The sequence below is a fragment of the Arvicola amphibius genome, chromosome 12 (assembly GCF_903992535.2).
Source record: "Arvicola amphibius chromosome 12, mArvAmp1.2, whole genome shotgun sequence".
NCBI lineage: Eukaryota > Metazoa > Chordata > Mammalia > Rodentia > Cricetidae > Arvicola > Arvicola amphibius.
In genome coordinates, this window is record NC_052058.2 from 151,775,189 (window position 1) to 151,797,766 (window position 22,578).

Sequence of the window (22,578 nt, forward strand, 5' to 3'; positions counted from 1 at the left end):
AAGTATTCAAATTATTTAAATAAGGATGGGCATGCTGGCACATGCCTATGATCCAAGGTCTTAGAGAGCTGGAGTAAGAAAAGCAAGAACTTAAGACCAGGGCTGAAGACGCAGCTCAGCTGGTGGAGTTTGCCTAACACAGTATTTTTAACAAGTCCTAGGTCCAATTCCCAATAACCCAATAATCCCAGCACTTTGGAAACAGAGGCAGGAGGATGAGAAGTTCAAAGTTATCCTCAGCTACATAACTTAGCTGCTCAAGACCAGTAAGACCCTATCTCAAAAGAACAAAAACAAAAAGTGGAAGGAAGAAAGGATGGAGGGAGGAAGGGAAGAAAGGAAGGAGGAAAGGAGAAAGAAAGGAAGAAAAGAAAAGGAAGAAAGAAAAGAGAAAGAAAGAAAACAGAACAAGAAGCCAGATGTTGTGAGATACCTGTATTCTCAGCACTCAGGAGGCACAGGCAGGAGGAACGGACAATCTGAAGCCACCTTGATCTACACAGCAAGTTCAGAGCAGCCAGAGCTGTACAGACTCTATCACAGAAACCCTAGAGATGGCCAGCAGGAGACTGGCAGCAAGAGCACTTGATGACTGAGTTCTATTCAGAGCATGGTAAGAGACAGCTTACCCTTGAAAGCTGTCCTCTGAAGCTGGGCATGGTGGCGCACACCTTTAATCCCAGTTCAGGAAGCAGAAGCAGGTGGATCTCTAAGTTCGTAAGCCAGCCTGGTCTACAGAGTGAGTTCCAGAACAACCATAACTATACAGAAAGACCCTGTCTCAAAAAATAACAAACAAACAAAGTTTTCCTCTGACCTCCACAAACATGCTATGGCCCAGGCCACGTCTACATACATACACACATCATACATCCATACAATAACAGTAAGTTTTAAAATAAATTCCCATTGTTTAAATTATATTAAACTTAATTTCACCAGGTTATTTTCCTTTAGTGTGGGTACTAGAAAACGCTAACTTAAACTTGTGGCTCAAGTTAGTTCGGGGTGTTCTGTGTTTTGTATTCTGGTGATGCTGAGGATGGAACCCAGGGCCCGGTACATGCTAAGCCAGTTCTCTTCACACATTTCAAGCAGATGCTCGGCCTCTGACTGCTCGTGAAGTCACACCACCTCCACCGGCAGCCACCATGAAAGAACGCATGGCTGGACTTCCCAGAAGGCTGAGCTGCACTTAGGCCCAGGCTCTTCTCCAAAGAGCTAATCTTCCCAGGGCTTATCTCTGTCTCTGTACACACCCTTCACCTTCACAAAAGCAGACAAGTGAGGTACCTGGAACTCAGATGTGCTGTTCCGCAGCTGGCTCACGTTAGGCAGGGATCCCCCATGGTACTGGGTTAGGCGCAGTTGCTGAAGCTTCTGAAACTGAACCTGGAAACAGAGAGATTTCAAGAACATTCAGCAAAATCTGAAAGAGACAGTGTTTTGTAGAACGCTTCAAAAAAGAAGTCCTAGTTTTGATTTCTTTTTCTATTTAAATGAGCATCATCTTCAGGTTTCCAGAGCTTTCTGGGGTCTGTTTCATTTGGGTTTTGTTTGGAGCTATGGTCTCACACAACCCAGGATGGCCTCAAGCTCACTGTGTAGCTCAGGATCCTGATCCTCCTGCTTCTACCTTCTAAGTGGTGGGATTATAGGTGTGCACCACCATAGTCTGGCTTTCTGTTTTTTGGGTTTTTTTTTAAATTTCTTTATGAGGTTTAGAAAGAATTTAAGAATATTTCAAAAGTCCTACACACGATGATGTATAGGCATACAGACACAATATTTAACAACAAAAACATTTCTAAAAGGAAATTAAGCTATCTAAAAATCAAAAACATTGTTTCCTTTCCTTCACAGACTTCCCAATACCATGTGTATCTATGTGTCATAACTGTGAATGAGGGAATCACAGCATAGATATAACTTGCTGGAGGGGTTGTTCGCCTGTTTTTTTTTTCTTCTTCTTCTTTCTTTTCTTTCTTTTTTTTTTTTTTAAAGTCTCATATAGTCAGGTTAGCCTCAAACTCACTACATAGCAGAGGTTGGCCTTGAACTCCCAAGATCCCCACCCCCACAGCCACATCTCCTTCCCAAGTCCTGGGATAACAAGTATGCACCACCACACTCAGCCAAAACAGGTACCATCTTACATGCGTACATCATGAGCCTTTTCTAGACCGTTACATAATTGTGTGTGTATGTGTGCATGAGTATAATTTTTAGTTTATTTTCCTGAAACCATCAGAACTCATCCTAAGGAGAAATTATTAAATCTCTAGATACAGACTTACTAAAGGAGGTCATGTCAGGCTGATTAGATAACTCAGTAGGTGGGAGAGTTCGTCACCAAGCCTGATGATCTGAGTGTGATCCCCAGGATCACATGGTGGAAGGTGAGAACCAACTCCAGCAAGCTGTCCTCTGACCTCCATACGTGTGCCACGTGTGCATATGCACACACACACACATGAATTTATAATAAAAATATTTAACGAAGGAGGTCAGGCAAACAGGCATCAAGCAGTATCCTCCGGATTTAGAGCTTCGTTCTTATTTACTTTCAGAGGGCAGTCAACTGTCACAGTTCTCATGAGCCCTGCACTAATGCAGTTTGCTCGTCATGAGCTCTGCTTCTAAAACAATACACTGAGTATTATGTAACCCTCAGCGATTATAATTCACACGAGGAGGAAGGGTCATAGAAAAATCCCTGAGGTGGATTTCTACCCTTCCTCTAATTTCTACTCTGTCCTCTGATTACAAAAGAGTATCCCAGACCTGAGCCCTGAGGGCAGGCCAGGTGTTGTCCTCAGACACTGCTCCACTTCACCCAGGGCTTTCTCCACAGCCCCACACTTACAGACGGGGGACTCAGATCCAGTGTTCGATGCCATGCCCAAGGCCAAGCGCAGCTACTTCACGCAAAACCTATTTCTGCCATGCCTATTCCTGCTTTCCATTTCTTCCTGAGGGATCATACTATGTAGTATTACTATTATTTAAAATATCTGATACAGTGTAGGAGCTGGAGCAGTGACTCAGTAGTTAAGAAGCACATTGCTCTTACAGAGGATCCAGGTCTGACCTCCATCAGGCAGCTCACAACATCCTGCCATTCTAGATCTCGGGCCTCTGAGAGCACTTCCATGCAAGTAAACGCGCACAGGTGCACACAGACATAAATTTTAAAATTAATTATCAAAAATTATCTAACACAATGTAAATATTCTGTAAGTGTGGTAGTAAGGAAATTACAACAAAAATTCAATGATTCTACTATTTACAAAGTCTGAAAAAGTACATTGTGGAGCTACAAATCTCTGATTTATTAACACTTACTATGAAAGCTTTCTGATACTGAAAAACTAGAGATGCCCAGTGAAACCCATCGTCTACCTATCCAGCTGCTTCTATGATTACTGAGACAGCCTGATTCATCACTGCCTCCTCCACTACCCTTGCACCCTAAGTGAACTCCCAGAGGTGATAATATTCCTTAATTTAACATGCATATTCAAATATAAGTATATATATTTTTGTAAATTTTAAAGGCATATGAAGTCCTTGGGTGTCTTTAACTTCCTTATATTCACAGTACTTGATTTCTCAAACATGCTGTGTATAGGGAGACATATTAATTATATGTTATATATATTAATCAAAACTCAGATCTCATAGTCAAATTTGAAGACTCGGTAAGCTATTTCTGCCTATGAGCCAAGTTTAAGAATAAAGCCAGCTTTCCATTTAACATTCTAAATGCACTTACGAGAAGCATTTAACTGACAATCCTTGAAATGCTCAGACAAGATTCTTGATTTCCTTGATCTAAAGTCTTTCATTCCTTCTTCAAAGATTCACTCAATCCACTGCTTCATTTACATAAAAACATAATTGTGTGTTAGATATCATGCCAGGCACAAGCCTATAAAGGAACATACGTGCCAACGCTTCCACAAAGGCTTCAACCCTTATCCAAACCCTCGACACTTCAGCCAGGCTCAATTACAAATCTAGCTAGGGACCTGCCTTCAACTGTACTTAAGGCCACCGCAAAGGACCCCACCCCACGACTGCCCGCCCTCTGGAGAGCCTGTCTCCAGAGCCTTCAAAGACTGTGTGACACCAAAGTGAGCTCTCATGTGGTTAGCCGAGTCATCCCGTGCCCTTCACACAGGATATAAGGATAAATATCAAAAATACAATGGTGTTATGTGAACTATAGAGACCTGGCTACTATTTCCGTAGATGGTCTCAGCTACGTCTAAAGGCTTTCCTTTATTTTGACACTTTCTTCTTTTGAAATTTTGAATCATTAAACTAGAAAGAAACTTGAGACTGGATTCAATACCTCCGTGCTTCCAGATGATGGGAATAAGGACTCAAGCAGAGCAGACTAAGGCAGAGGTCACAGACTGGAAGCCTACAGGGAGTTCTGACTTGTTCAGTGTTTTCTATTTCAGTTTTAGAACTTGGAAGACAAGTGAAAGAACAAACAACACTAGATTTGTGTGTGTGTGTGTGTGTGTGTGTGTGTGTGTGTGTGTGCAGGATCATGAGTTTTGAATGCATAGTTGTGCATTCGTGTGGGCAGAAGTCAGAAAGCAATGGCTAAGAGTTGATCCTCTCCTTCCCCCGTGTGGGTCAGGAGCCTGGTGGACTCGTGTCAGCAGGGCTGCCAGCAAGCACCTTGACTACACAGGCATTTCACTTGCCCTAAACCCAGGGTCTTGCATGACAACACTGCCTGCTCCTCACCCAGGATCTGGATTGTTCGGTTTGTCCCAGGCCTCAATAAACCCTGTTATCCACCACTAGGGCTAAGGATTAGCTACTGTTAGCCATCAACTCCTGGCCCTTCCCTTCATCTTCCTTATCTACCTTACACTGAAACTTTCATTAGCAAGATCTGGCCTAAGGTCACACACTGTAGTAGAATTTCTTCTAACACCTGTATAAATGAGATAGAATCTGCTCTAATTCTTTTCTGGAAAAGTCTCACAATAGCCAACACAATATCCTAATCAAAATCCCAGCAGGGAGCTGGGAGCATAGCTCAGCAGCAGAGCACAGCTCAGGGTACCCCAATGGACCAGGGCTCAATCTCCAGGACCAAACAAAAATAAAAGTGAAAAATCCCAGCCAAGTCTTGTTTTTATAGATTGATAAGATAATTCTAAAATTTATGAAAGTACAATGACCCAGCTCAGCAGGAGAAATTTTTTAAAAGATTTATTTTATTTTTAATTACATATCTATGTGTATGTCTGTGTAGGGGAATGCACACACGTGAGTGCAGATACATACAGAGTCCAAAGGATCACTGGGTCCCCTGGGGTTGGAGTTATAGCCAGTTATGAGCTGTGGGTGCTGGGAACCAAACTTGGATCCTCTATAAAGGGAGAGTGCTCTTAACCACTAAGCCATTTCTCCAGTCCCCAGAGTAATTTTTTTTATTTATTTATTATGTATACAATATTCTGTCTGTGTGTATGCCTGCAGGCCAGAAGAGGGCACCAGACCTCATTACAGATGGTTGTGAGCCACCATGTGGTTGCTGGGAATTCAACTCAGGACCTTTGGAAGAGCAGGCAATGCTCTTAACCTCTGAGCCATCTCTCCAGCCTCCGAGAGTAATTTTTAAGAAGGGCTAAGTTACAAGATTTAAGTTAATAGTTCAAGATCTATTATAAAGCTATAGTACCCAGTGTGCTGTTGTGAAAAAGGCGTAGGGTGAAGGGAATGGCTGAGTGACAGGGCATTGCCTAGCACGTGTGATCCTTAGCTTCAATCCCAGGAGGAAAGACATCAGTAAATGTGACAGAGTGCAAAAACAGACAGACACACACACACACACACACACACACACACACCCCTCTACTAGGGGAAAAGATCTGACTGCACAGACATCCAGTGTGACTCCGGATTCAGTCCTCCCCTGCCCTTCCCAGCCTCGTACGGAAACTTTGATAAGCCTCAGTTTACCGTCTACCAAAAGACGGAAAATCCAGTCAGATAAACTACAAGGCCGTTTTGAAGACTGTCTGCGATAGCCAGGGAAGAGAGCAGAGCCTGCCTGTCACAGAGCCCTGGGATTTAGCCCAACCCTAATCTCTGCAGGCTTTTTCTCTGCGCTTGCTCAGAGGACTTGCCACTCTGCAGTATATCCATTGCTTGTTTTAACAGGAAGACAACGCATGGGCTGAGCTGGGGGATGCGGCTCAGCGGGGAGAGGGTCCAGCATGTCCGAGTCCCCGTGTACATTCTTAGTGCTGTATAAACTAGGTACACTGGCACATGCATGTAATCCTAACATTCTAGATCTGGAGGCAGGGGGATCAGGAGTTCAAGGTCATTTCTGACAACACAGTGAGTCTAAGGCCACTATTAAGGCCATATGAGACCTTGTCTTAAAAAAAGAAAAACAAAAACGAAACATAAAACAATGGTTTTTTTCCAACTATTCAAGGCAAATCGACATTGGTCGCAGAGCTGAGTTTCTCCTAAGGTTTCTCCATACAAGCTGCCCTTCCCAACCAAGCACCCCGAAGCTTCCAAGTCTCCCTCTCTGTTCCTGTTTCTCCAAGTCTCCCAATCCACTTCCTGCACATGCAGTGTTGACTGGTGGCCTGCACGCAACCAGACCAAAGGACATGATGTCCTTATTGGGACAGCAGCACCGACTCCGTGGGTGGACAGCCCCTGCTCCACACAGCAAGCCCGCTGGCTTTCCTCCTGACGTTCTAGCCCCCTTCAGTCTTTGGTGGCACCTTGTCCTCTCTCTCCCATGCAGACAGTAGGGCCTTTGGCTTCTAGGCCCTCTTCACACTTCACTTTAAGGCAGGGGACAAATTCAAATCTGGTAGAGGGAAGCTAAGTCAGTAAGGCAATCTGGAGCATTATGAGACACGCCACAGAGATGGGGGGGGGACCATGGCACGCTGAAGACCACATACATTCCTAACTAATGGGGCATTACCATAGTTCTGGGGCATCACCAGGCTAATGCTGTCAGGCCTGATGACATGCGTGACCCTCAGGACACACACTGTGGAAGAAGAGAAGTAACTCCTGCCTGTTGTCCTCCGACCTCCACAAGCATGGGCACAGATATATCACCCCTCGCCCATCACCCCCCTCCCCAGCGCGCGCGCAAAGTGAATAATTGTGAAGAGAGGCACTAAAGGGATTGCTCAGAAGAGCACTTCCTGCTCTTGCAGAGGACCCAGATTGGGCTCCCAGCACCCACGGGACAGCTCACAACCATCCCTAACTACAGTTCCAGGGGATTCAGCACCCTTGTCTGGCCTTGTGAGCACCAGACACCCATGTGGTTCACTTTCATACATGCAGGAAAACACTCATATACATAAAAAAACATGTAAATAAGTATTTTTAATGGAAAAAGAAAGAAATGAGAGGATGTTGCTAAGCGATCTCATTTTCCAAAATTCAGAGGCTAGACTTTAATGTACAATCCCAGTGCTTACTGCTGGCCCTCACGAAACAGACACAAGCACACAGACACAGACAGTTACACACACACACACACACACACACACACACACACACACACACACACATATTTTGGACCAAGAAAACAAAATAAAAATATGTCAGAGAGCCAAAAACAGGGTGTAGGCTGACAGTCTGTAGTTTGTGTGTGTGGAGGGGGTCTTTTCTTTGAGATAGGGTAGGCTGACCTCAAACTTCCTATGTAGCTAACTAAGAATGACTACATTTCTCATCCTCCTGCCTCAACTTCCCAAGTGCTGGGATTCCAGGTTGAGCCACCTCAGCTGGTTTATGCTGGGGACCAAGCTCTGGACTCAACACAGGCACTCTACCACCTGAACTACAACACCCTCTCTGCAGGATGTGGCCTCTAAACTCTTCCCAAGCAGTAGAATTTCCTGTGGCTAAACTCCAAAGAGCCCCAAATTTGTACCAACAGCCAGCCTTCCTTCCTGAGCCCCAGGTCCGCACAAACCAACACTGGCTGGAACATGCTTTCAGCACCTCGCTCGCAGGCCCCTCAAACTCAGCATCTCTCCCAGCCAAGCCCTGCTCCAGCCAGAGTTTTCTCCACGAAGGACCTGAGGTTCCTGGAGTTTGAAGCCGGGGGATCATCTGGCTCCTCCTGCTCACTGTCTCACTGTCTCACCGTCCTCGCTTCTCCAAAGCTCCTCACACTTTCTAAGTATTGGTCTGTTCATCACCACCACCACCACCACCCCACCCCCCGACCCCCGCCCGCCCTAGTCAATGCCACTGACCCCCTGCCTGAGCTTACTGTGGCAGCCTGAAACAGCTTCTCCACTGTGGCCTCCTAGAGTCTAGCTGCTGCTCTGGAGCCGGAGGGATCTTTTGAAGATGCAAATCAACCCAGGTTCAGCCTCTACCATTGGCCTACTATTGTTCTCGGGATCAACTCCCAAATCCCATCTCTACAATCGACCCCTGTGAAGTCCAGCACCTGACTCTCTCTTCTAATCCTCCTGCTGGACCTTAGGACTCTGCCTGAAGTGCACTCCCCTCCCACACACATATCCCCACCTTCCTTCCCCATACCCACCAATCCTTCAGGCCGGCAGAAGCGGCATGGACTTTCTACTATACATGCCCAGAGCTCCAGCTGCTTCGTTTCTATAACATTCGCCCAAATGGGTCTTGTCTTCTTAGAATTCTTCCTCTCTAGAGCCTAACGTCCATCAGAAGGCTCTGTTGCTTGTCCACTACGGCATCCCAAATAACCATAATAACCCAGGCACAGACTGTAGACACAGCATTTGTGAGCACACCGAGGAGACTGTCTTTACCTGTACCGTACACACACGTCACAAACAGTCCATTAACCACACCGGTAGCACGCAACTCACAAACATCACACGGATGAATGAACAACACAGCGCTCTTCCCAGGCAGACCTGCCTCCACTTTCCTCCTCCTAACCAGACAATCTCAGGACCACCACAGACAAATCCTCCAAGTCCTCCCTCTCAAAACTCTAGCCAGGTATGGTGGCCTTTGATCCAAGGACTTGGGAGGCTGAGGCCAGAGAAGCTCTAAGTCCGAGGCCAGCCTGGTCTACAGAGCAAGTTCCAGGACAGCCAGGGCTACACAGAGAAGTCCATCAAGTCTTGAAAACCAAAACCAACCAAACCAAACTTTTCACATTGCTTCCTGTTGAAGCTGAACAACTAAAGCTGGAAAGAAAAAAATTCTCCAAAATCTGGAGCAGTGGCTCTCACCCTTCCCAACACTGCGATCCTTTAGTTCCTCATGCCGTGCTGACCCCAGCCATAACATATTTCCTTGTTACTTCATACCTGCAATTTTTCTCCTGCTATGAACTGTAATGTAAATATCAGCTATGAGACCCCTGTGGGGCTGCGACCCACAGAAGGAGCATCCTACCTACTTGGTTCAAGTTCAACCCTGAGAGACCGAGAATCTGCAGTCTGACACTGTCTCGAGAAGAAAGGACACCTAGATAGTTTCAACGCCTGCCCATCAATCACTTGCCTGCTCTAAGCGGCAAGGAAAGTCAGTACAGCAGCCGTCCAATGACCCCCTATGGACCAAATGGATGAGAATATAATTCACACAGTTGAGGTTCTAGGAGTTCTTTATGAGAAGTGTTCCGTTCCGTGATTTCTTAGAGAAAAATAATCCTTTAAAATGAAAGACAAGCAAAGCCTCCGGGGCGAAATCAGTGTCACTTGTGCATGTGACCAACAGAACTAACTGGGCAAGGAGAGAACGCACGCAGAATTTGATTCCCTGTTCCAGGTAAAGGGCAAAGTGGCATTGTTTTGTAGTAATTAGCAGAAAATAGCCATTGGATTAGTCTATAAGCCACAGTTGAACAGGCTTGCTAAGTCAACATGTTCACACAGAGAGCCTTGGCTCCCTTCAGCAGAGACCAGCATTTGTCATATGAAATTAAATTTTACTTGGATTTATTGCATTTGTAATCCTGAGTGTATATCGTACACATACATGTTTCGGTTTACAGGTGTATCAAAGCTCTATCCAAAGAACTTCAGACACAAGTTTATGTGTGAACATACATGAGTAAAATCATAATTAAGGGCTGGAGAGATGGCTCAGAGGTCTAGAGCACTGGCTGTTCTTCCAGAGGTCCTGAGTTCAATTCCTAGCACCTACATGGTGGCTTAAAATCATCTATAATGATATCTGGTGCCCTCTCCTAGTGTGCAGGCAGAACACTGTATACATAACAAATAAGTAAGTAAATCTTTAAAAAAAAACATAACTGAATGAACACTAAGGATATGAACTCTTTTAATGTTTAAAAATCTGAACCAGGTATGATGGCAAACACCTACGATCCCAGCATTTATGAGGCCAAGGAAGAAGGATGGCAGGCTAGAAGCCAGCTGGGCTATAGAGTGCCACCTTGTCTCACAAAAATAAAAATAGTCTGTGCACGACTCACAATCCCACCTCGGAGGATGATTTAAAGGGGCCTCAAAACTCGCATGAGTGGCTGGAAGAATGCCAGGTACACACAGAGAACATGGGTTTGTGCATAACGTATGCCTCCTCTAAACACCACGAAACGGGCCTCACATTAATCCGTGGCTTTTACCCACACTTTCTCTTCGATGTGTTCTAAGCCTGTCAAGCTCAGTCTAACCAAGGTCAAGAAACGTAAAGGCCCGTGGATGCCAGTTAGTAAGGGGTGGCGCTGGTTAGGGTACCGGGAAATTTTTTCTTAAAACCTTCTTTATCTATCCTTTTTTTTTTTTTTTTGCCTCGATGTAGTAGGAATGAAAGCTCGAAAGTATTTCACTTTTCCCTTAACTACACCAAAAGAAAACATTGCATAAATATGACAAATGGCCCCGTTTGGGGGGGGGGGGGAGGCTGCGACACTGAGTGGTGCGGATCGCATTATAGCAAAATAAAAACAGAGTTCGTACTCCACTCGAGGGTGGTAACACGAGAATGCAAGATTGCTACCAGGTCTCTCGATTTTTAAAATAAGTAAACTTAGTCTACATTACAAATTTATATTAGTTCAGTTTGTGTTAAATTTATATTTAAAGAAAAAACTCTCAATTTTAAAACCCTGGCAATGGATCTTTTTTTTTTTTTTTTGAGTTCTGCAACACTACAGTGAACAAAACATAGAATGCCTGCAAATCAGGGAGCAGGGAACCAGCCAGCACGCAATCTGTTCTCACGTCTCCTTCCAGCTGCCCACCCCCCAGCATCTTCTCGGCCTCTGCCGTCTGACAACACGCCTTCAAGGCCAGCACTCAGAATCCTCAAGGCTGCCTGCCCACTCACGATGACCCTCTGCGGTCCTGCACACACCCCTGCTCTCCATCCTCTGCAGCTCCGCTCCAGTTGTCCAGCCTTCCCAGGCGTTTGTCCCGAATGGCTCCTAACTCCTTCCTCTGGGTCCCTCCTCAGTTACCGTCTACGCTAGGCACCCCGTAAACATCTGATGTTGAACAAAAATACACCGGACCACGTAAAGCAGCTCCGAGAAGCCAAAGGGGGAAAGACACAAGTTTGTCACGGAATCACATTGTGGTACCAAGGGCCCCTGCCACTCGGGGCCAGCCGTCCATTCACTCGTGCGTGCACCGAGCTTTCCCCCGGGGAGGATGTGAGACCCGCAGGTCCCCGAGGCCTTCCAGGCGGACAGTCAAGGGCTCGCCGGCGGCGGGTGTCCGGAGCACCGAGAAGCCGCACCGCCAGAACCCGGCGCGCCTCGGTCCCGCCTCGGAGCTGCGTGAGATTTCCTCTCGGGGTCATCTTCCCGCTTAGGCCGCCGGGCTCCGCCGCCCGCCTCCCCCGGCTCGGCGGTTCCCAGCTCACCGCACCTCCGCGGAGATCGCGAGCCGCCTTCAGTGTCGCCAGGCCGCCCGGAGCCGAGGCCGCTGCCGCCCCAGCCCCGCTCCCCACCGCGGCCCCCGCCCGGCCCCGCCGCCGCCGCCGCCCTCGGCCCGGCGACCTCTCCCCCGCCTCGCGGGCCCGCCCGCCCGCCCGTCCTCCCTCCCGCACCGCCCGCGCCGGCCCCGGCCCTCACCCGCGACAGGGTGAGGTCGGTCATGAGCTGCTCGAAGGCCCGCGTCTCCTCGGCCTGCCGCTGCGTGTGCAGCGCGATCTTCTCGCTGAACTTCCGCGGGTTGGCGCTGCCCGAGCCCGGCGAGGCGGCCATGGCGCGCGCCCCGCGCGACCGAGCTCAGCAGACGGCAGGCGCGGGGCCCCGCCGCTCGGCCCACCCGCTCGCTCCGCAGGCCGCCCAAGCCGCCGCCCGAAGCCCGTCCTCCGGCGCGACCCGGCAGAGGAGCCGCCGCGGCCCCAGAGCCCAGCGAGCGGCCGGGAGCGCGCCGAGGTCCGCCCCCACGCGCCGGCCCCGCCCTCGGCGCCCCGGAGCCCGGCCCCCCGCGGTCCGGTCCGTCCTCCCAGCCCCCGAGCCCGGCCTCCCGCGCGCGGATGGAGCACTGAGCCCACTGTCCCCAGCCCGCTGACCCCCTCACACCTACATCCCACCAGCAAAGCTAAGCCGCCCCAATGTGTGGGAGCCGCTGGGTACCACTGCCCTCACCGCCCCAGCTTCGGGATGGCCTTTGGATTTAGGTGACTCGTTGAGAACACACTTCAGGCAAGCGTGATTAAATTTGCGGGTGCAATCTTATCGACCTCCCTTGGAGTTTACCACAGAGTGTACCTGGGGGGACCTCACTGGACTGGCCTGGAGCCTAACAACTGCCCCCTCACACCCATTCCGGTTTAGTTTCCTGGTGGCCTTCTGAGGTCACCATCACCACCACCACCAAACAGCCTAAGCGGGATCTCAGTTTCTATCCCCAACTCCTGTTTTACTCCAGTTAGAGGCACTATGTTGGTTGCAACAGCCTCTTAACGTCATAGCCTGAACCCCAGACCCCATTCTTTGTATTGTATTTGTCTTGAAAACCCCTGCTTCAGAAGGTGCCAGCTCTACATTCTATTTTTCTTTAAGATTCGTATATTTTTGACTATGTGTAAGTGTGTGGATATGTACATGTATATGCAGTTGTCCACAGAGATCAGAAATGCCCGATCTCCCTGAACTGGGAACCAAGCTTGGCGCATACGCTCAACGTAGAGGTTCTCAACCTCAACGCCTTCCTAATGCTGCAACCCTTTACTACAGTTCCTCATGTTGTGGTGATCCCCAACCATAAAATTATTTTCATTGCTACTTCACAGCTGTAATTTTGCCAGTGTTATGTAAATATATGATGTACAGCACATCTGATATGTAACCCCTGTCCTTCAACCTCAAAGGGGTCTCAACACACAGGTTGAGAACCATTGTCTTAACTGCTGAGCCATCTCTCCCACCCCTTCAAGTTTGCCTTTTTTAGAAAGCCTGTCGCCTAATCAGGTTTCCCCCTTTTCAGCCCAGAAGCTGTTTCCAGCGTAATTGTACACCTGGGGAATGCTTGAGCATGTCTGTGTTTTATAAATTAGAGTGTATTAGAGACATGCAGAAAAGTACAGAAAATAACATTAATAACGCCCACGCATCTCATGATTAAATGATCAAAACATTTCCACGGGCCTAGGAATGGTGTTCAGCTGACAAGCCCTGGGCCCTTGGTTTGAATCCAGCACTGCCAATAAAATTTAAAAGGCATTTTGGGGCCAGCTCAATGACTCAGCGGGTAAGAGCTTGATGACCTGAGTTTGATCCCTCAAACCGACGTGGAAGGAGAGAACCAAGTCCTGAAAATTGGTCTTTGACCCCCCCACACACACTCACTCAGGCTGTAGCAGCGCATACCTGGGCATATGCACACACATACGCAATGCATGCACGTGCGCACACACACACACTAACTTTTAAAAAGTCATTTTGCTTCCTATGCTTGGCATTTATAAAACAAGCCCATCCTCATTCTTCTTTGTCTCCATAAAATGTGACTGTGTTCATGTTGATGTCTATCACGACTGCTCATTTTTTTCAAAATTAACATATAATGGTCTATTGTTCATGTTTTATGTTTTTATTGTGTATGATTTATTAATCTGATGTGGGGGGGTCTTCGCTCGCCTCATCAGTACATTAATCCAGTAACTATATGTGGAGTAGGAAGTTTCATGTTTTAAATCGGTACAAAAATGAGACCATGACACATGTCTGTAATCCCAGCACTTGAGAGGCAGAGACGGGAGACCAAAGAGTCCACGGTCATCCTTGGCTGCATCATGAGACTGAAGCCAGCCTGAATTATGCAAGATCTTGTCACAAAAACAAAATTATTGACATGACATGAAATTTTATTTCCCGTGATGTTTTTGAGATGTTTATTGATTGATTGATGATTGATTGATTGATTGATTGATTGTGCCTGTGTGTTCACATGTGCCAAGCTGATTTTGTGGCAGTTAGTTCTCTGCTTCTACTTTTGGGTCCCATGCATCTGACTCAGGTTGGTGGCAGACATCATTACCCACAGAGCCATCTTACCCGTCCCGAGATTGCTTCATTATAATTAGGTTTATATATATGTTGTGTCTGTCCAATCCACCATGCTCTCTTGTTTTATATTTCTTCATTTCTATGTGAATGCGTGTACTTGCATGATTTTATGTGCAGGATGTGTGTGTAGGATTCCTCGGAAGAGGGTGTCAGATCCCCTGGAACTGGAGTCATAGATGGTTGGTCATGAGCTGCCAGGTGGGTTCTGGGAACTGAACCCTGGCCCTCTGCAGAAACGTAAGTGCTCCTAACCACAGAGTCTTCTCTGCAGCCCCACTCATGCTTTTTCTTTACGTGTTATTTTCCGCCTGTGTGCCACACTGGGTCCAGTTTCAAACAACAGAAGCCAGGCTGGGCATAGTGTAATACCCGAGAAGCCAGCACGAGGAAGGCAGAGCAGGAAAACTACAGGTTAGAGGCGATTCTGGCTGCGCAGTAAAACCCTGTAAGAGCACTTGCTACTCTTCTAGAGGTAGAGTGTTCACAGACATCTGTAACTGGAGCATGAATAATAAAAACCCATAAACAGATACTGGGGTTCACGCTGAAGATCAGAAAAGCAAAGCAGTTAAGCCCCTAGAGGGCTCCTGACTCTACCAAGGCTCAGACAAAGGGGGGATCCTATCCTCAGTGTGACTGCAGACTGCAATGCTCTCCATCAGACCTCAGACTGCAGTGAGCTCCTGTCTCCTCCCGCCTTATATGCCTCTCTCTCTACCCAGCCATACCACTCCTGTCTCTGCCTCCCTAGTGCTGGGATTGAAGGCGTGTGACTCCGAGTACTGGGAGCACCTTTGTGTGCTATTTCTCTTTAGAGAGATTCGTTCTTGTGTAGCCCAGGGTGGACTTGAATCCTGGGAACAGAGGTGTGTGCCACCACTCCCTGGCCTCCAGTAGCTTAGCTCTGCACTCTGATCTTCAGGCAAGTTTTATTTATTAAAACACAAATAAAATATCATTATATGTAACTCTCTCTTCAGGGGATCGAACACCTTTGGCTTCCATAGGCACCTACACTCATGTATACATGCTCACACAGAGACACATAGACACAAAATTAAATGCAACCAACATAAATCTTAAAGAAAAAAAAAGCTAGGCATTGTGGCACACACCTTTAATCAAAGCACTTGGGAGGCACAAGTGGGAAGATTTCTATGATTTAGATCTGATCTATGTATTGCGTTTCAGGCCAGCCAGGGCTGCATATCGAGACCCTGTCTCCAAAATAAGCATCTAAACAGGTGAAGTGGCACATACCTTTAATCCCAGCACTCAGGAGGCATGGGCAGGTAGAGCTGTGAGTTCGAGGCCAGCCAGGTCTACATAGTCATGCCCCCTTTCCCACCATTTTAACAAACAAATAAAACCAAATAAACTAGGAATCTATTCTAGCTAGTTCAAGTAGTAAAGAAATTGTTTAAAAACATTTTTGGAAGGCTGATAACAGACTCTGATGTTGAGAGCCTGGCTGCAGAAATGAGCCAGCAAAGGAACCACTACCTCTCCCGAAACAGGAAGCCACCAACCGAATGGGAAAGCTGTCACTACACTTAGCGACACTTAACAGCTCTGAAAACACACAGGAGGAGGAATACTACTCCACCCACGGTTTCGTTTTCCAAGGTTTCAATTACACACCATCAACCATAGTCTAAAAATATTAAGTGGGACATTCCAAAAATTAATAATTCATGAGTTTTACATTGCTTGCCAATCTGAGTAGCAGGAAGAAAATTTGTATCATCTCACAAATGGATGGGAGGCATCCCCTTAAGCAGCATGTTCATGTTGAATAGACCACCTGCCCATATGGTCACAGGGTCTCAGGTAGCAGATTACGTCATAAAATGCTTTGTCACGTTTATTTCACCTGATAAAAGCCCCAGCTGGGGGCCAGCAAAGTGGCTCAGTTAATGCAGGCACTTGCCACCAGACCTAACAACTTGAGTTCAATGAGCCCAGGATCCACAAGGTAGAAAGAAAATCAACTCTTACAAGTTGTCCTCTGACCTTCCCACAGGTGTGTCCGTGAGCATGTATGCACACAGAAGCACGTGCACACACACGCACACACACACACACACACACTGCAAAAAATAATAAATACATAAGCCCTCACTGGGCACCTACAAAATGAACCAGTGGATAAAAGCTTTTGCTGCGCAAGCTTAGAACGAGGGAACTGACCAACTCCTAAAAGATGATCTCTGACCTCTGTGTGGGCACAATAAATACAATGAAACTTTAAGAATAGATCCCTAGGGACTGGAGAGATGGCTCAGTGGTTAAGAACTTGTACTGCTCTTGGAGAGGACCTGAGTTTAGTTCCCAGCACCCAAGTCAGGCGGCTGAAAATTGGCATAACTCCAGCTCAAGGGGGATCTGAAGCTTCTGGTCTTGTCAGGCATCTGCACTCACGTGTACATACCTGTATTTGGAGGTTTCTCTCCTGTCCGCCAGTTCCCAAATAACCACTCAGAGGCTTATATTAATTATAAATGCTTGGCCAACGGCTCAGACTTATTACTAGCTAGCTCTTACATTTAAATTAACCCATATTTCTTATTTATGTTTGCCATGTGGCTCATGGCTTGTTACCCCATTTTTTTTTTACAGGTCTTGCTTCCTCAGAAGCTGGCTGGCATCTCCCAGACTCTGCCCTTCTTCTCCTGTATCTCTGCTTGAATTTCCCGCCTGGCTCTATCCTGCCTTGCCGTAGGCCAGAGTAGCTTTATTTAATCAGTGAGAGCAACACATAGTCACAGCGTACAGAAAGACACCCCACAGCACATACCCATACATGTAATTTAAAAATAAAAAATTTTAAGAAATAAAAGCCCTAGTTGGTCATGGTGGCACACATCTATAATCTCAGCATCGGGAGGTGGAGGCAGAGGCCTCCCAAGTACCTAGCCAGTTAGAAAGCAGCCTGGACTACATGAGACCTTGTTTCTGGGTAGGGGGCACTTGAAAAAAAAATACCCAGAGCCTGAGAGTTATGATGGTGGTAATTCAGATATGTCAAAGGGAAGTTGTAAAGTGCCTTACCTTTTTTTCCCCTTTTAACATAAAAAGGTAAATGTTCTTGATGTCAGGGAGGAGTGTGTTTAGATTGCTAAGATTTGTGATACCAATGAATAAGGAAAGATGTATGCAGAGGGCTCAGTACTGCCTGAAGTTCATGCAACTACTGGTGGTCCTAGAATGGGTTCCCACCACAAGGGAGCCACTACAGTGCTGTCACGGTGAGAAGCCACTGTAGGAAACTCAGACACCAGCAGCATTGCCCTCCCCAGCAGAAATGTCAGCACACACATACTCGCTTCATTTCTCACCAAAAATCTTTTCTCTTTTCAATATTTTATTTATTTGTTTATGTGTGTGTGGTCACATTAACAATCTTCACACAAGCAGATTCCCACGGAGGCCAGAAAAGGGCACTGAATCCCTTGAAGTGAAACTTACAGGCAGCTCAGCGTCTCAGTGCAGGTGCTGGGAACCGAACCCTGGTCCTTGGGGAGAGCAACAAGTGCTTTTAATCACTGAGCCATCTCTCCAGCCTGTCTGTTTACTGAGCTTGTAAGATTTAAAAAAAAAAAAAAATGGCGGGAAGAGGCAAAATTGCATCCAGAAATCCTAGCTTTAAGGTCACCCAGAAAATGTCGTTCTAACCTTCCAGCTTTTGCATCTGAAAGGACTGAGGATGCTGGGGTGGCTATGGAGCTGAGTGAACTGGCTCCATCAGCCTGAACCCCGCGTCAGTCTTACCACATCCTGATTCCATGCTTCTCTCCCTATCTGACTGGGAATACATTCGCTGTATTTGTAGTCATGTAATTCACTTGTATTATTATTATTATTATTATTATTATTATTTTGATGAACCCAGCATCTTGCGCATGATAGGCAAGTCTTTATCACTCAGTCACACCGCCTAGCCCTAAACTTAAATTCTAATTCAATAAGGGGACCGGAGAGATGGCTCAGAGTTTAAGAGCACTGACGGCTCTTCCAGTTCAACTCCCACGTGGTGGCTCACAAACCATCTGCAATGAGATCTGGTGCCCTCTTTTGACATGCAGGCAAACATGCAGACAGAACATTGTGCAAATAATAAATAAATATTTAAGAATTTTTAATCCAGTAAATACATCATTTGGAATTGCTTGGAGTAAGTATAGAGCTTTATAGTTTTAGAAAGACAGTTACGCTGAAAAGGACTGTATAACCTTGCTGCCTATGATGAGCTTGATCTTACAGATTGTTCATTTTCTAGCCTCAGAAAGGGTTCTTTATGCCCATTTTTAAAAATCATTTTCTCTGCTTTTATTTTTCCAGTGCAACTAAATGATCATATCTGATAAGTCAGCCTTAGGTGTATGTAGAGTATACTTCAGTGTGCATTTGGGGGAAGAGTACTGGCCAAGAAGCCCTGTGACCTAAATCCAGCTGCTGCAAGTTGTCCTCATGTCTGCGTATGTGCCGTGCACACCCACACCCACACCCACACACTGAATAAATAACTGTAGTAGAAGTATGCATGGAGACTGGAGTGATGGCTCAGTGGTTAAGAGCACTGACTGCTTTTTCAGAGAATCTGGGTTCAGTTCCCAGCACCTACAGGGAGGCTTACAACCATCTGCAACTCCAGTCCCAGGGGCTGACACCTTCTTATAACACTCAAGTGGTGCAAAGGCTATAACCAGGCAAAACACCCATACATATTTTTTTATTTTATATATTTTATTAACTAATATCTTGTTTAATATATTATTAATTATTTTTTTCTCTCACAAGGGAAAAAAATACCTCCTGAGCTGGTGGATATGGCCTAATAGGTAAAGTGCTTACCTGACATGCATGAAATCCCGGGTTCAATCCCCAGCACTGCATAAACTGAGTGCGGTGGCCAGGCCTGTTTCCCGGGACCTAGGAGGTGGAGGTAAGAGGATCAAAAGTTCAAGGTCATCCTCAATTAAGTACGAGTGCCAGGACAAGCAGGGCTTGTCGTGATTCGTCGTCTCAAAAAACAAATAAACAGCCAAAAAACAAAACAAAGCAAAAATCAATCAAAACACAGCCACACAGGCACACACGTGCACACACACACACAGCAGTCTCTCTTACAAACAGGCATGGTCACCAAACTGCATTATGTCCAGCAGGAACTAAGCAGGGGTAACACGATTGGCTTCAGGACTGTGCCCTTATTCAATCAGAAGGAATGATCATTTCTCCCCTCCGGTCTTCTGGTCATCACTCCTCCCCTCTCCTTTCCTCCCCTCTTACTGTCTGGAATGTGGGCTTACCAACTAGAATGGAAGCAGCTGTCTTGAGCCACTGGGTGGAAGGGTGAAAGGGTTGATTTGAGAACAACAGAGAACGGGCAGCGCAGGGGCTTGACTCCCGGCACTGCGGAACCACACGCGCACCCTCCGCAGCTTCGGGACTGCTAGTCTAGAGATGATCACATGCGCACCCTCCACAGTCTCGGGACTGCTATTCTAGAGATGACAGCAGCCCGCATCCTCCACAGTCTCGGGACTGCTATTCTAGAGATGACAGCAGCCCGCACCCTCCGCAGCTTCGGGACTGCTATCCTAGAGATGGTCATTTAAAACCCTGTTATTTTAGCCTTGGTTAACTAGCCCAGGGCCTGTAACAGCCAAAGAGAAGAATTTTTATCATACACATATCAATACATAGGTACAGGAATATAAAGAGTCCTGGGAAATTGTATCTTCCACTTTCCTCCTGATCCTCTAGCCCTTCCCTTCAATTACTGGGATTACAGACGTGCCTTGTATCCGCCTGCATCTCGTCTTTTCACTGGTGGATGTCACTGGACAAACTCATCCCCCCATTTGTACATTCCCCCTCCCCCTTCTCATACCTGGACCTCATGTATTTGTTTGTTTGTTGCTTTTTTCTTATAATATTCAATTTGTGTATTTACTGTCTGTGTGTGTGTGTGTGGGGGGGGTGATGGGGATGTAGGGAGTACCATGGGCATGTATGATGTAGGGAGTACCATGGGCATGTATGATGGAGGGAGTACCATGGGCATGTATGAAGGTCGCTGAACAAGTTGTGAAAGTCAGTTCTCTCCTTCCACCGTGTATGGCCTGGGGACCAAGCTCTGGTTATCAGTCTTGGCAACAAGCTCCTTTTCTCCCTGAGCCGTCTAGCTGCCCTGTTATTGGTTTTTTGTGACAGGGTCTCAAGGATTCCGGCTGGCCTCCATCTCACTATGTCACCAATGGTGATCTTGAGCTGACTTTCCTGCCTCCACCTCCCAACTGTTGGGATTACAGGTGAGCACAAACACACCCAGTTTTTGTGGTGCTGGGGTGCAGAGCCTTATGTCTGCTAGGAGCATTCTACTAGATGGGCCCCAGTGTTCTGGGTGGTTTTTTCCCGTTAGTTTAATGGTTGTTACTTTGTAAAAAAAAAAAAATCCTTATCTTCTCTTTGGTACAGGAATGCAGATGTGGCTCTGTGGCTCAAATAAATTGTTTCTTCGGTTTTTTTTTTTTTTTTTTTTTTTTTTTTTTTTTTTTTTTTGAGACAGGGTTTCTCTGCAGCTTTGGAGCCTGTCCTGGAACTAGCTCTTGTAGACCAGGCTGACTTCGAACTCCCAGAGATCCGCCTGCCTCCGCCTCCCAAGTGCTGGGATTAAAGGCGTGTGCCACCACCACCTGGCTGGTTTTTGTTTTAGCTTAAAATGCCTGCTCTCTAGCAAAGCCGTCTTTGGAATAAGTCATTCATCTCACCATGTCTGTTATCCTGACCCCAATATGATGCTCTGCCTCCTCTTGCTCCTCCCTGCTCCTCTCTCCTTCCCCTTTCCTCCTACCCCACCTCCTAAAAACATCGCTTATTCACTTACTTACTCATGTATTTATGTAATGTGTATGTGCGTTTCCTGCTTTTATGTATGTGCACCGTCTGCATGCAGTACCCCCAGAGTCCAGAAGGGAGCAATAGAACTCCTGGGACTAGATTTACAAGAGGGTGGTTAGATACCGTGTGGGTGCTGGGAACCCAATCAGGCTTCTCTGCAAGAGCAGCCAGTGCTCTTAACTACCGGAGCCATCTCTCTAGCCCCACCTTTTTTTCCTGTGTGTGTACACATGTATGTCTATTCCTGTATATGTGGGTGCACATGTGTGTGTGCCTGTGAAGGTCAGAGGTCAACCCAGGTGTTTTTCTTACCAGGTTAACATTTGGCTCTACCAATTGAGCTTCATTTCCCAACCCTTCTGCCCCTCCCCCGCCTGATGGCTGTTTCCCTTTCGACAATCCTGTGTTCATTTGGTTACTTTGCAATTTTGTTACTGTGTATCTAGACCGGGATCTTAGAATTTCGAAAACTGAAATCTAAAGAGCTTGGTTACTTAAGAGTGTATTTCACTCTAAAGATCTTGTTGTCTTAGACGGGATCTCTCACTGGGACCTGGAACTTCCTGATTAGGCTAGACTGGCTGGCTAGACAGCCCCAGGGATCTGCCTGGGTCGGCTTCTAGATCCGGAACTGAGATTAGAAGCCCAGACAGGCACACCCAGCCTCCTTGCTGCTGTTGACACGGTGCTGAGGATTGAGCTCGGGTTCTCCTGCTTGTGTTGCAAGCACTGAACTGAGGGAGCCATCTCCTCCACCCAGTACTTCTCCTTGGAAGGTAAACGTGGACTCTGGGCTGGCAAGGTAGCTCAGTGGGCAAAGGCATCGCCACAAAGCCTGCAAACCCGAGTTTAATCCCTGGGACCCACGTGGTGGAAGGAGAGTACCGACTCCCCCAAATCGTCCTCTGAGCTCCATTGGCACATCCTGCACACACACTAAATTAAAAAAAGAAAAACATTAAAGTAACTTCAGGTTAAGGAAAGGTCACTTTCCCACAGTTCAGTTCTCTGAGAAACCCCCACCTCCCTCTGAAAGTCACAGTCCAGGAGGGGAGCAGCTCCTGCTTCGCCATCTGCCTTCCTCGTCTGTTCTTAAAAAGTCCCCAGCAGCCACCAATGAGCTTCCTCCTCTGTCCCTTTCCCACCGAACAGAA

The 22,578-nt window shown here is 46.9% G+C and overlaps 1 protein-coding gene across 3 annotated transcripts in view; it reads right to left on the minus strand.

Annotated features, from left to right (window-relative positions):
* The window catches only part of Crtc3 (CREB regulated transcription coactivator 3), a 106,711-nt gene extending 94,436 nt beyond the window's left edge, over nt 1-12,275 (minus strand). For all 3 annotated transcript variants that reach the window (XM_038314245.1, XM_038314246.1, XM_038314244.1), the window contains exons 1-2: nt 12,074-12,275; nt 1,294-1,392 (exon numbers count right to left, since the gene is read on the minus strand). In XM_038314245.1, the coding sequence (XP_038170173.1) occupies nt 1,294-1,392; nt 12,074-12,205 (231 nt within the window). In that variant the 5' untranslated portion in view covers nt 12,206-12,275. The remainder of the gene's footprint in view (nt 1-1,293; nt 1,393-12,073) is intronic.
* Between the last annotated feature and the right edge of the window lie 10,303 nt (nt 12,276-22,578).